This window comes from Lithobates pipiens, unplaced genomic scaffold (assembly GCF_037356315.1).
Source record: "Lithobates pipiens isolate NorthernLeopardFrog02 unplaced genomic scaffold, aLitPip1_a1.2 Scaffold_1, whole genome shotgun sequence".
Classification (NCBI taxonomy): domain Eukaryota; kingdom Metazoa; phylum Chordata; class Amphibia; order Anura; family Ranidae; genus Lithobates; species Lithobates pipiens.
This window is the reverse complement of record NW_027507685.1, coordinates 146724107-146739745: the sequence shown is the minus strand read 5'-3', so window position 1 is coordinate 146739745 and position 15639 is coordinate 146724107. Positions and strand designations below refer to the sequence as shown.

Sequence of the window (15639 nt, the reverse complement as noted above, 5' to 3'; positions counted from 1 at the left end):
ACCGGGGTACCTGGAGGAAACCCACACAGGCACAGGGAGAACATCCAAACTCCAGGCAGGTAGTGTCTTGGTTGGGATTCGAACCAGCGACCCTTTTTACTGCTAGGTGAGAGTGCTAACCACTACACCACTGTGCCGCTTTCTGTGGTCATTGCCATTCCACCCCACTGGGAGAGACCTTAAATGCCTGCTATGCTAACACCATGACAAACTTTAATAGCAATGCAGATAGACAATTTCATGTACCTTGGGCCACTGTTGAATTCATAATGGTTGTGGTGTGATTTCAGGTGACAAGGAAGTAACGGGCCTTATTAGCGGCTCCCATGGGGGGACTCTGACATTGCAGGAAGTGACAGCAGAGGATGCTGGGGAATACACTTGTGTGGCCTCTAATGAAGCAGGAACATCTTCTGATATCATCCACGTAGAAGTTGGCAGTAAGTAAACACGTTATTCTTCATTCCTTAGTAGCATCGATGTTTTTTTGTGTAAATAATGTCATGTTTGTGAATCTGAGCATCCTTACCTGTATAGATTTGTGAAAACTGAACTGTTTTTGGTTAGAGGACAATTGGACAAGATTCAGTGTAACATTTAGCCATTTATTTTCTTACATGTTGTCAAATCTTATGCCGGTCACGCTCATACAATCTACAAAGGAAAGAACCTTCTGATAACTGTCTAACATTTATTTTTGATGGCTTATTTCTTTCAAAACGTTTAGACGTTTACATTTTCAAAGAGCTTCCAAGTCCCTTGGCATCCCTTCGAAACCCGGTGCCTACGGCTGCTCGTCTTTGTAACATCGTTAGCAAGGACTTTTCAAAGCCTTCTGTTAAGGCCCCAATATTATAGCCTTGCTACTCTGAGCTCCAGGTCTACATATATTAATGTTCTGTTCTCCCTCGCAGTGGCAGTAAAGAAATAAAATCCCTCTACTGAAGTGGAAAATACCTCTGAATAGGGACTAATTTGTAATTATTTTCTCTCTGTATTCAAGACCAAATTTCTTGGTGCTACAGGCTCTGACCCGGTTGGAAACACTTTTTCAACTTCTGTCTCTCCCTTGGGATTTATTGCTTCCCTTCCAACCTGGGATGGTTCATGGCATTTAGGCTGCTTTTTGTAATCTGAGGCTTTAAAGGCTGCTTGGAGATAATTACAATACTCTGATCAAGACTTAACAAGTGATGAGTGTATTATTCTCTAAGCTACAGTGACATAATCTGTGAACCACAGCTGAAACATAATTCCACCAAGTAATTGTGTATATCAGGGGTGCCCAACCTTTTGAAGAGCCAAGGCCACTTAAGCGACTTGGTAGCCAATCACGGGCCACAATGAGCGGAGCCAGTGGATGACAAGGACACAGGCTACTCTAATCTATGGGCCTTCTGATCTAATCCACCCAGACGGAAGGGGACGGATCCCTGTCTGTTTTTTTTTGCAGATCAGATTGTAGGTAGGTGGATGCAAACTAAAGTCAGTTTACATCTGCCGCTCCATATAGGAGAATGGTCCGATTGGGTCAAACAGATTGTGTGAAAGGGGCCTAAGGCTGCTTTCACACTGATGCGGTTAACCCACACTACGGGTGCAGCGCAGCACACCTGCGGCTTCCCTGCAGGTAAGCTGCATGTTGCCATAGACTTCTATTGTATCCTGCAGGTGTAGTGCACCTGAAAGTGCATCAAACCCGCAAGTAATAAGAGAAGTCTCCGGATCAATGCAGGTAATGCGCAGGTGCACTGCGCTACACCTCTGGATCAGTTTAAAAGCAGCCCAATAACCACCGCAGAACAGATATGCCCAGATATACACTCTGATTTTAGTAATAGACTTACCTTTAATAAGAGTCTTCCATTCAGGTATCGCCTGCTGTTGCTGTCCCAGGCAGAGTGCATTTGTTAATAGTCCGCCTGTGACAGGAGCCAGCGCTATGCAGGAAGCATCGGCTTATGTGGCTCTGCTCCGTGGCCGCTTGCTTCCTCTACCGCCAGCTTCATTCACAACACTGATGCTCTGGGAAGGCGGATCAGCGACCTGCGAGCTGGGTTTGCCAACCAGCCATCCCAGAGGAAGAGGTCATGGGCCACATCAGAGGGCTCCGCGGACCACTGGATGGGCACTCTGATCTATAAAGAATGGGCGTATATCACATGAAAAACAATCTGGACTAGGGCTGAGTGGTGGGATTTTGGCTAAAACGTGATTTAACTGCAAAATTAGCAATTTTTTGGTTGTTGGAAGATTTGCCAAAGTGGGAACTCTCGGTTTTGCTCTTTGAGGTGTTTAGACACAATTTCTAATATTTTTTTTCCCGTTATTTGAAGGGATTTCTTTACCATAGTTTTTTTTTTTTTTAAAGGGATTCAACTTTATAAAAACGACTCTATGCAGTCCACAAACACCATTCCATAAATTTTAACAAATCCAATTTAAAAAATATGCCTGCCCCAATCACTTGTCATAGTTTTCACATCACAGCTCTGTCCTGCCCTCCTCTCCAGGACAAGTGCCCCATAGCAAGATAGGAGGGACTTCTGCTCTTCTTGTGAACTCTGCACATGTGCATTGTACTCTCCACTGATCAAATGAGTTCAGTGGTTGTGACAGGAGAGAGAACCTTGCAGCTGCTGAGGTCTGTGACAAAAAGCTCAGAGGGATAGTGCTTGCTCTTGTGAAAAAATATAAATAATAAGCTTGCTCTTGTACCATTATGGGCGTGCTCGACCTAATGGCTGGTCCATTTTAAGAAAGAGGACAGTACAGACCTGTAAAAAGTTAAAAGTGCCTGCAGTAAGCTTCATTCTGTGCACAAATTACCTACAGGGAAGAGCATAAATGCATACTTTTAATATCGGACTAGGTTAGCATTATGGAATTGGCATTCATGGATTGCATAGGGGCTTCTTTTATTTTTTTTTGCGTGATCTATTCTTTTAATTTAGTGTTGTTTGTTTTTGTGCTTGATTGTTATTTGTGCACTGTTGCTTTAAATATTTTATTTTCTTACTGTCCATGTTTTTTCTTTCTATGAAAATATACAAGGTTAGGGGCCAATTCACACTATGTGCGCTGACAAACATTTTACTGCAGCATGGCAACATGTCTGGCACTGCAGGGAGACAAGCTTCATCTTATTATAGCATACAGGCCCCAATCACATTGCAATGTCACACAATGCAGCGCCAGACATTGCAGTGAATGAAGTGTACATTTTTTACACTTCAAATAAAGCTCATACAAAAAAAAAGGGAGCAGTACGATTTGATGAATCGTGCACCATACTGCCCCCTAGCGCATTATGCATTGCAGAACGGCCAGAATGCTGAATCACTTCTGCCGCTCTACGTTGCAGTGAGAATTGGCCCTGATACAAAGATGAGCAGAGCAATAATGTTACAACGGGATATAGAAGCTTTATAAGAAAACCTAGATAAAGTAAATGTAAACTAAAGTACGTAGGCACTAAAAATATGAATGCAATTACTTGCTAGTGGGAGAACCTCTGGGGGAATCGAAAAAGGATTTGGGGGTCCTGTTACATTAATGGTCAGTGTAAATCCCCTTTACATTAGTGGTCAGTGCAAATCTTCTCATTACATTGGGGCTTGGGGTATAATCCTTTTATTCACAGTAGTGGCCAGTGTGAAGGTCCCCCTTACATTAGTGGTCACTGTAAATCCCTCCTTACATTGGTGGTTACTGTGTATGCTTTACATTAGTGGTCAGTGTAAAACCCTATTACATTGGTGGCCAGTGTTGAAACTCCTCTTTATATTGGTAGTCGGTAAAAAAAACAGCATTGCCATTGATCACACCCTCCCCTCCCCCCATCACTGCCACGGATCCCAAAAGTTCTAGGATCCCTAGGAGTTTTTTGTCTATTGATGGGTTCCCTCACCACCCCAGTCCATGGTGTGCAGACAGGTTGAGAGCAAAATTGCATGGAGAGGCCCAAGAAAATGTTTTTCCAGGGTCCAATGAATATTAAAGACGGCCCTGACTAGGACCAGATGGCTTACACCCAGGGTCCTTAAGGAACTCATACAGGTAATAGCTAGACCATTGTTCATAATTTTTATGGACAGTTTACTGATTGGAATGGTACCAGCTGATTGAAAAAAACCCAATGTGGAACCAATTTTTAAAAAAGGGTCAAGATATATCCCTGGGAACTACAGGCCAGTTAGCCCAACGTCAATAGTCTGCAAGCTATTGGAAGGGATAATGTATTATAAGGGACTAAATCCAAGATTTTAGTAATGAAAACATTATCATTAGTAGTAATCAGCATGGACTCGTGAAGAATTGTTCTTGCCAGACCAATCTATTACCATTCTATGAAAAATTGAGCTGTCATTTAGATAATGGAAGCAGGAGTGGATTCAGAGTCTAGTCTCGGGAGGGGCACTGCCAGAAAATGTTTTTTTGCGGGCCATTTATCAAGGAAATGGCTGGTGTTAGCGCTTTTATCATCACCGCACCATGGTTGATATGGTGTCAGAATGATTGAAGCTCATTATTTCTATTATTACATTGTAATATAAAATTAAATGGTTCAACTCACCATAATGCAGAATCAGTGGGAGCCCCGAGTGTGTCACTTTCCACAGCAACCCGTCTTCAAATGCGGATTGTCACTTGCCACGTCCCTGACACAAGTTGCGGATTGTCACTTGCTTGCCACCAGATCCTGATTGTCACTTGCCATGTCACCTGCCACAAGTTGTGGATTTGAGAGATGATAGTAAAAAAACAGTGCAGCGCTAAACAGTCCATAGATCAAAATTAAAGACAGTCCGTGAGGTCTTCAGTGATGAACTACAGATAAATCATGCACGTGACATTGTGGGAAAAAACGGAACCTCCACTAATGATGAAAAATGGCAGCTTACTTCACTGTGTGGACCCTTTGATTATAGAGGGTCAAACACACTTTCCCACTCGGGTATAGGATGGTGTATCGGCGAGCAAATCCAAGATATTCCCCTCTTTAATTGATTTTGCAATCAGCAATCTTTGCTCCAAAACCACATATGTCATGCAAGTAAAAAGCAATACATAGTGCTCTCCGCAAATTTATAGAATTTAATGATAATAAAACTTACAAAAGTGGCACTTCAAACCAAGTGCCTGGTAAAACAGCAAGTGCACAAAGTCAAGCGATGGCCGTGGGTGAGTAATGTCATCTCTCTTCCCCCCGCCCTCTGGCTCGCTGACTGGCCAGCACCTCCGCTCAGCTGCCAACCGGCCCGCCTGCTTACTCACCCATTGACTGCCCCGCCCCCCTGCTCCCTCACCTTCCGGACCCCCCTCACTCACCCGCTGACCCGCCTGCTTACTCACCTGCTGACCACCGCTGACTGACCCACGCATTCGTTAACCCACCAGCACACTCACCCGCTACCTGGCCCATCTGTTCATTAACCCACCCGCTTACTCACCCGCTGACTGGCCCGCCCATTCCTTAACCCACACGCTCATTCACCCGCTGGCTATTTCACTAATGTCTGGGGGGGCATTTAATACAGTTCCCCCACAGACGTTTATGTTTACAAACTGAAGTCTGATGACATGGACCATAGGATGAGTACCTGGATTGAAATTTAGCTAGTCCAAAGGGTGGTGATAAATAGCGAGAACTTGGAATTGTCTGGTGTGGTAAGTGGGGTCCCCCAAGGATCTGTCCTGGGAGCAATTCTGTTTAACCACTTACAGACCGGACCATTTTGCTGGTCAAAGACCAGACCACTTTTTGCGATTCAGCACTGCGTCGCTTTAACTGACAATTGCGCGGTCGTGCGACGTGGCTCCCAAACAAAATTGAAGTCCTTTTTTTCCCATAAATAGAGCTTTCTTTTGGTGGTATTTGATCACCTCTGCAGTTTTTATTTTTTGCGCTATAAACAAAAATAGAGCGACAATTTTGAAAAAAAAACGCATTATTTTTTACTTTATGTTATAATAAATATCCCCCAAAAATATATAAAAAAACATTTTTTTCCCTTAGTTTAGGCCGATACGTATTTTTCTACATATTTTTGGTAAAAAAAATCGCAATAAGCGATTATTGATTGGTTTGCGCAAAAGTTATAGCGTTTACAAAATAAGAGATAGTTTTATGGCATTTTTATTAATAATTTTTTTTTTACTAGTAATGGCGGCAATCAGCGATTTTTATTGTGACTGCGACATTATGGCGGACACATCGGACATTTTTGACACATTTTTGGGACCATTGTCATTTATACAGTAATCACTGCTATATAAATGCAGTGATTCCTGTGTAAATGACACTGGCAGTGAAGGGGTTAACCAGTGGGTGGCAGTGTAGGGGTTAAGTGTTCCTAGGGGTGTGTTACTAACTGTTGGGGGCTGGGCTTTAATTTAGTGAACACTGATCTCTGCTCCAATCACATGGAGCAGAGATCAGCGTCACTAGTTGCTAGGCAGAATGGAGAAATGCTGTTTAACTTCATTCGGCCACTCCGTGAGACGATCAAGTCCGCAGGTCCCGCGACCAGACTCACGGGGGTCCCAAATAGCGCAGGGGAGCGTGCCGCCGCCGGCGCGCTTCCGATGGCAGGGCGGCAAATTTAAAGGGACGTACAGGTACGCCCATTTGCCTGCCCGTGCCATTCTGCCAACGTACATCGGCGTGCGCTGGTCGGCAACTGGTTAAGCTATTTATACCATCCTCTATATCATTTATGAATAAATTAATGTCAATATTTGGATACAAAGTTAAGCAGAGCGATAACTTCGGCACAGGATGTGGAAACCTTGCAAGAAGACCTAAATAAAATAATGGGTTGGGAACTACATGGCAAATTAGGTTTAATGTTGAAAAATGTAAGGTAATACATTTGGGTGCTGAAAATACAAACGCAAGTTACTCGCTAGGGGCAGAACCTCTGGGGGGAATCTAGGATGGAAAAGGACCTGGGGGTCCTAGTAGATGATAGGCTCAGCAATGACATGCAATGCCAAGCTGCTGCAAGCAAAGCCAACAAAATATTGGCATGCAATAAAAAGGGGATTAACTCGACAGATAAAACAATAATTCTCTCACTCTACAGGACTCTGGTCAAGTTGCATCTTGATTATGCCATCCAGTTCTGGTCACCAGTCCTCAGGAGGGATGTTCTGGAACTGGAGAGTCCAGAGAAGGGCAACAAAGCTAATAAAGGGACTGGAGGATCTCAGCTATGGGAAAAGACTACAAACGTCGAACTTATTCTCTCTGGAGATTAAGAGAGTGGGGATATGATGGCAATGTACAAATACCATACTGGTGACCCTAGCATAGGGAAAAAACCTTTCAGTGAAAGGGAATTTAAAAAGGAATGTGGCCATTTACTGAAATTGGAAGAGAAGTGGTTTAACCTTAAACTGCGTTGAGGATTCTTTACTGTCACATCAGTAAGGTCGTGGAATTCTCTTCCACAAGCAGTGGTATCAGCAGGGAGCATTGATAGTTTAAACAAACTATAAGATGGGTATCTTCACGACCACAACATACAGGGGTGTACGATGAAGTATTGAAATAAGCACAAGCACACTCACACACCACAGGTTGAACTTTTTCAACCTTAAAGCGGGAGTTCCGCCGTTTTTTTTTTTAAGCCAGCAGCTACAAATACTGCAGCTGCTGACTTTTAAAATAAGGACACTTACCCGCTCAGCACGCCCACGATGTCGGCACCCGAAGCCGATCTCTCTATCGTCTCTCGGGTGCTGCCGCCGCCATCTTATGTATGGGAATCAGGAAGTGGAGCCTTGCGGCTTCATTTCCCGGTTCCCTACTGCGCATGCGCGAGTCGCGCTGCGCAATAAGGATGGTCCCCGCTGTCTCTGGGATCCGTGTGTTTCCCAGCAGACAGCGGGGGACCCGCGGGAAGTGGCGTAAATATCCGCAGATTCTGTGGATATCTATGCTGGAAGTGGGTGCAGATACCTGTACTGTACAGGTATCTGCACCCCCCTCCCCCCTGAAAGGTGCCAATTGTGGCGCCGGAGGGGGGGAGGATTCCAATGAGCGAAAGTTCCACTTTAGGGTGGAGCTCCGCTTTAACGACTATGCTACTATGTAACACAAACAATAGTTTTTGACAATCCAATATTAGCTTACTTGAAAAATCTCCTTTCATGTTGTTAGTGCTGCCTGTCTGCTGCCTATCTCTCCACAACTTCCTGGATTCCCTTAATGCCTTGCAGCTTCTCCTCTGCGGATCACTTTCAATTTCTAAAGGCTATACAGTATATCCCATGGTGCCTTGTGGCCAGTGATGTAAGTAACTGAGTTAAAGTAAACGGCGTTACTTAACGCCATTACTTTAGAGGGTAACGAGTAATCGAACGTATTACTCTTCCCCTCATGGTAACGCCGTTCCCATTACTTGGGCGGCGTTACCGCAATTACATCTACCGCCACGGGGGGCGTAGATGTAATTGCTGTAACGCTTTAATTACATCTACCGCCACTAGGGGCACAACGGATCATCACGTGTCGCGATCCGGAGTGCTCCGCGGCCTCGGCCTTAGGAAAGGCTTCGGCCTAGCTCAGGAGCGGCGGCCATCTTGGTGCATCCATCGGCCGTTTACAGTGTGATTGCTCCGTCATGATGACGCCAGTTCCTCTCTCCCCTCTGTGTACAGATCTGTACAGTGGAGGGGAGAAATCGGATGGCCTCCATACCCTGCCAATATTCTGCAATTCCCTGCCAATACTCTGCAATTCCCTGCCAATACTCTGCAATACCCTGCCAATACTCTGCAATTCCCTGCCAATACTCTGCAGTACCCTGCCAATACTCTGCAGTACCCTGTCAATACTCTGCAATTCCCTTCCAATACTCTGCAATACCCTGCAATACTCTGCAGTACCCTGCCAATACTCTGCAATACCCTGCCAATACTCTGCAATTCCCTGCCAATACTCTGCAATACCCTACCAATACTCTGCCATACCCTGCCAATACTCTGCCATACCCTGCCAATACTCTGCAATTCCCTGCCAATACTCTGCAATTCCCTGCCAATACTCTGCAGTACCCTGCCAATACTCTGCAGTACCCTGTCAATACTCTGCAATTCCCTTCCAATACTCTGCAATACCCTGCAATACTCTGCAGTACCCTGCCAATACTCTGCAATTCCCTGCCATTACTCTGCAATTCCCTGCCAATACTCTGCAATTCCCTGCCAATACTCTGCAGTACCCTGCCAATACCCTGCCAATACTTTGGAATACCCTGCCAATACTCTGCAATGCCATGCAATACTCTGCAGTACCCTGACAATGCTCTGCAATACCCTGCCAATACTCTGCAATACCCTGACAATACCCTGCAATACCCTGACAATACTCTGCCATACCCAGCCAATACTCTGCCATACCCAGCCATACCCACTCTGCCATACTTGGTAATATCCAGCCATACTCTGCCATACTTGGTAATACCCAGCCATACTCTGCCATACTCTGCAATACTCAGTAATACCCACCAATACTCTGCAATACTCGGTAATATCCAGCCATACTCTGCGATACCCAGCAGCGCAGCCATTTGCTCCCGCTGCTGTCAATCAAATCCAATGAGGTGGGTGCCGGGGGGCGGGGCCGAGTCCTGTATTTGGCCTCTATGGATGGCGAATGTTGGGAGCGAGCCTGCAAGGTAACACCCTCGGGAGAACGCTTCTCCAAGGGGGTTATCTGATGTGGGCAGGAGCAGTAAGAGCCACCGAGGGACACCAGAAATAAATGTTCAGGGCCACTCTGTGCAAAACGAGCTGCACAGTAGAGGTAAGTATGACATGTTTGTTATTTAAAAAAACAAAAAACGATCCTTTAGTATCACTTTAAGGTTGTTCAGATTAATCAGAGTAGGCTACAGGTAATTGAAATACAATATGGAAATGAATATATGAGTTTACATTTTGACCATGGGTACACTTTAAGGCACTTTATAGACAATAAAATGAAAGGCAGCACAGTGATGAGCTCAACTTTCTGTTGTTCTGCTTTCTTCTTCTTGTAAGCACATGCACCAATTGGCTCCTTGTACTCTTTTTTTCCTCTCAAACTCCTGCCCTGCTGTACGTGTACAGGGACTGGAAGAGACTGATACTGAAGGCAAATTCTGGTACTTACACTGCTTGTATTTAAAACAGACATAATGTATTATTGATTACAGAGCTGCATTTTTGGTGTTTTTTAGAGCTCAGCTTTATGGTAAATTCACCTGCAAGGTCTCTCTAGCAATTGATTTTGCCCCAGCCTAAAAACAAGGAGATTCTGTTGCTTGTTTCTATGGTACCTGCTTGCAGGCCCTGTTGTTGCAAAAACAGACACATTTATAACATCCATGTTAGTGGAAGACTATTTATGGGTTTAATTCTGGCCCCACTTTACAATGTGACGCTGGACGTTTTAGAACATTTTATTGCTTTCTAGTTTACATGCTGTCTGCCTTTTGCTACCAAAACAATTGGGAAGTCAAAGCTTCACTTTCACTGCAGAATTTGGACATGGCCTCCATCTATCTTCCGCCTGTGTAATCTCCTGACAATAACAAACATCTTCCAGCCTTGTTCCTGTGTCTAATCCACAAGGTACAGCTGGAAAATGCTTTAGAGCCTGTAATGGTAGACTTGTAACATCTTGATGAAAGAGGAAACTTAGCCCTGGGGGGGCACCCAGACATTACAGGCCCATTAGGAAAAGAAGGGGCTAGTTCAGAAGGGCATGAATAACCCAAGAGGCATTTAAATACCCAAGACAGATCCGGAATACACACATTTGTGTTAACAACATATAATATTATAATTGGAAATTGAGTATTAGGGACTGCTACTTGCCTTTGGCTGTCGATATACACACTAAAGTGGTTCTTCCTGCTCACTGCTTTAAAGTTCAACTCTTGTTTCTTCATTGCATTGTGGATCTTCATTATATTGGTTGTCAGTGGAAAAGGGGCCTCTTACATTGGTGGTCTGTGAGAGAAGGAACCCCTAAGCCCACGTACACACGGTCGGAGATTTTGCCAACCAAATCCGTCGGATTTAGTCCGACGGATTGTGTCCGAAACTGTTGCATACACACGGTCAGACTAAGTTGTCGAAAAATCTGATCTTTCAGAACGTGATGACGTAATTTCGTTACGATGGGACTAGATTCAGGCTAGTAGCCAATAGCTTTGATGTAGGAATTTGATCTGAGCATGCCTGGCACTTGGTCCGATCAAAATTCTCTACACATGATCGGATTACATCCGACCGGCCCAGTTGGTTGGGAAATATTTCCAACATGTTGGAAAATTGGGTCCAACAGAGATTCGGATGGAATCAGTCCGATGCATACCACACACAGTCGAATTATCTGACGACACAGTCCGATAAGACGCATTCCGACGGATTCTCCGACCATGTGTACGCGGCATTAGACTGATGGCCATTGGGTCAAGACTTTCCTACATTAGCAGACCGCTAAGTCCCCTATTACACTGGTAAGTCAGTAAGTCCCCTATTACACTTTCAGTTCCCTTTTAGGTTTTCCTAGCTCAAAAAAATGTGAATAGTTCCTAAGGCTTGCCATAAATATCAGATTTATAGCAAGCAACTCTCCTGATTTAGAGTATTGCTTGTGACAATCAAGTATTTTGTGATCCTCTAAGGGGCCTTAGCATTGACACTTAGTATATGCCAATAATTATATCTAAAAGCCTCTACATAAACTGGGTCCACAATGGCATCATACACAAATTGGGAGGCTAATCAAGCAGGAAGCAAGTTACAATCGGGCATCAAATTCTACCTTAGATAGACATAATTTGTGTGAAGGTTTTTATATGTCGTAAAGGGACTGGGTAAGACTCAGAGAGCCACAGCGATCTTTGATTACATTTTGAGCCGGTCTCCCTCACAGAAATTGAACACCCACATGCCACCCATTGCTTGGCCTTCATTATTAATGTGTCTAAGGAAACTTCTCTCAGTCCCTGTTGCTCATAGCAATGAATCGGTAATCTGTTCACATACTGCTCTGGGAAATCGCAAAAAATAAAAATGTGGTTGCTATGAGCAACACAGCCTTGTGAAGACCATTCTCCTTCAAATTTATCACAGTGTTAATTGTGTAAAATCCATCTTTTTAGATTGATCCCCTTTCACTTAAGGAGTATATATCTTTTTATTACACGGGAAGTCAAAACAAAGGCTTAGTGTTACGATTATCCATCTAGCTCTTAGGTTTACTTGATGCCATGGATACCATTGCTGCATAATAAACCATGTCAAGTTGTTACTCTATAATTCCTTCTGCCATTGTTCTTGATCTCTGATTAAATTATAAGCACTAAGGCTCCTTCTCGGCCCACCATGATCCCACTTAATTCTAATATTATTTTCCACTTCTCTGTGCGGCTACCGAGCTTTTGTTCCCGGCTCCCAGAGGAGACGTTTCATGTTCGAGAAAAGGGAGCCTCTCGATCTTAGTAGTCTTCAATGTCATGTTTTGCGCTAATCTCTTCCACACATTTTCATCCGTACTGTTTCCTGTTTCCTATGCTTTCTCCAGAAATTCCACCGTAGCTGTGTCATGATTCAGCTGCCTGGCCTTATGTTGTCAGACTTTTCTTAGATGTTCAGATAGGACTGGCCAATGTCAATTTCACCCCTGCAAAACTGCTAGTCAGCTTGTGGTGTGCTTTTCTGCACGGACATATGGATGCCGAGAGCTGTTGTCTGCTAAGACATGGAAGTTCTATTATAAAACGCATTTATTTTCATTTTGACTACCCTGAAGATGCATACAATGTGAATATTTATTTGTTCACATTTATGCTCCTTAAGCCTAGTACACATGATGAGATTATCAGTCTGTTTTTTTGCATGCTAGTCTCCTCATCGAAAATGAAGAGGTTACTAAAGTATAAAAATTCTTGTACGATAGAATAAAAATTCTGAATTTATGTATTGTATTGTATTTTCAGACAAAAACTGTACTGATTAAATGAAAATCGTCTGATCTTGTATCGTACGAGAGAATTTTTCCTGTTTGTCCCTGAAAATTTTGGATGAAAGCTGTGTTACTAATGATCAGATTATCATACGATCACTTGGAAAGCAGCATTTTTGTGCTATTTTCTGATCGTGTGTACTGGCCTTTAATTTCCACAGCCACTCTTCCACTTTTCTTTCTGTGTGTCTCATAATTTACTCAATTTGTAAACCTAGGCCACCATCTGCATCCGACAGAAATTATCTAATTGTATTCCTGTACCACGATCTGATAGACGTGATTATATCCCAAAGGCTTCGTCCATAGGAAGCAATGAGGATCCACTTTGATCCCAGCATCTGCGACCCATTTGCCACAGTCCTGTAGCCTTATACTGCTTTCAGCCAGAATCTTATCTTTGCATTGCGGTTACGCTTGTTCATTTTTTTCTTGGTAGTGTGTTACAAAAAATGGCTACATCCGATTTTAGACTTGTGCAGAATGAAAAAATGTGTTTTAATTCGGATAAATTTGTCATCTTACTAATTTAGTTTCATTATGAAATTAATTTAGCTGGGTTTCAGAATTTGTTTAGTTTGGCTTAGTTTTTGTAAAATTTTGTTTTGTTTTTGTCAGAATTCCTTTAATTTATTAATTTTCTAACAAATTCCAACTTTTCAGAATGATTAGAATTCAGATCAGACAATAAAACATTCGACCAATTCAAATTCTGTTGGTTGTTAAGCTGCTGGCCGGGAAGCCGGTCACCCGCGTCCTTAACAACTAGAGTCATCATCTGTCAGCAGTCTTACCCACTGACAGATGAATGTAAAGATAAAGAATGCCGGCAATACAAAAATTATTAAATAAAATGGCGTAGGGTCCCCCCCTCCCAGTCCATATGAGGCCCGCATTTTTTTTTAAAAATGCCATGGGGTCCCCCCAAAATCCATACCAGACCCTTAATCGAGCATGCAGCCTGGCAGGTCAGAAAAGGGAGATGGACAAGCCAATGCCCCTCCCCCACCCCCCCTCCTGAACCATACCAGGCCATGTACCCTCAACATGGGAAGGCTGGTGCTTTGGGGCGGGGGGGCTGGGATTGCCACCCCCACCCCAAGGCACCTTGACCTCATGTTGATGGGGACAAGGGCCTCTTCCCAAGAACCCTGAGCTGTGGGTGGGGGGCTTATCGGAAACTTTTTTTTTTGACTAATCCAAATGCTAATTGTTCTGAAAAGTTGGAATTCATTAGAAAACGAATAAATGAAACAAATTTTAATGTATTTCAATATAATTCGTTACTATTTCATTTGGAGATTTGGATAAATCTGCATCTCCGAATAACCAAATATTCGTCCGAATTTGTATTCAGACCGAATTGCACACGTCTATCCGATTTTGTATGGGTTACTTTATTACAATGCAGGTTATTTAATGTACTGCACAAATGTAAATGGGTGGAATTGCATTTTTTAAATATATATTATTTACTGCAGACAGCAACTTTATTATTATTGTCTCAGTACATTTCTGGATGCAGCAACAGCAACAGTCACTGCTATGGCTGCATACAAAGTAGCTGATTACCGGCAACCAATTTCTGTTCAGCCAGAACTCCGGAGAAAGTCTGGCCCTAGATGCACACTGGCTAAGTCCAGGGTTGGTATTCGCATTTAACTGCTCAGGTGAGCATTAAATGCAAACAGCAGTGGTGCCTGCCTTTGATTTGTACAGCCACTGTTGGCACTTGCGGCTGTTTGCACACAGTGTGTGCAAGCAGCATTGACAACTGCCAGTAGATCAGTAGATTCTTTCAGGCAGCCACACACAAACTCTAGTTTGAATGTGAGTTACCATACACAATACAATGTGGTATATATGTGCATCATCATTCATTCTCAATGGCACTCCAACACTCATACAATGTCAAACAACACACATACCCATCAGCATAATGCATGTTGTATATGTACAGTGCCTTGCGAAAGTATTCGGCCCCCTTGAATTTTTCAACCTTTTGCCACATTTCAGGCTTCAAACATAAAGATATAAAATTTGAATTTTTTGTGAAGAATCACCAACAAGTGGGATACAATTGTGAAGTGGAACGAAATCTATTGGATATTTTAAACTTTTTTAGCAAATAAAAAACTGAAAAGTGGTACGTGCAAAATTATTCGGCCCCTTTACTTTCAGTGCAGCAAACTCACTCCAGAAGTTCAGCGAGGATCTCTGAATGATCCAATGTTGTCCTAAATGACTGATGGTAATAAATAAAATCCACCTGTGTGTAATCAAGTCTCTGTATAAATGCACCTGCTCTGTGATAGTCTCAAGGTTCTGTTGAAAGCGCAGAGAGCATCATGAAGACCAAGGAACATACCAGGCAGGTCCGTAATACTGTTGTGGAGAAGTTTAAAGCCGGATTTGGATACAAAAAGATTTCCCAAGCTTTAAACATCCCAAGGAGCACTGTGCAAGCGATCATTTTGAAATGGAAGAAGTATCAGACCACTGCAAATCTACCAAGACCTGGCCGTCCCTCTAAATTTTCAGCTCAGACAAGGAGAAGACTGATCAGAGATGCAGCCACGAGGCCCATGATCACTCTGGATGAACTGCAGAAA

At 43.3% G+C, this 15639-nt stretch overlaps 1 protein-coding gene across 1 annotated transcript in view; it reads left to right on the top strand.

Moving 5' to 3' along the window:
- The window catches only part of HMCN2 (hemicentin 2), a 361882-nt gene that overhangs the window by 99290 nt on the left and 246953 nt on the right, over positions 1-15639 (top strand). Inside the window, exon 15 of the mRNA XM_077478193.1 lies at positions 291-440. Coding sequence (XP_077334319.1) covers positions 291-440 — 150 coding nt within the window. The remainder of the gene's footprint in view (positions 1-290; positions 441-15639) is intronic.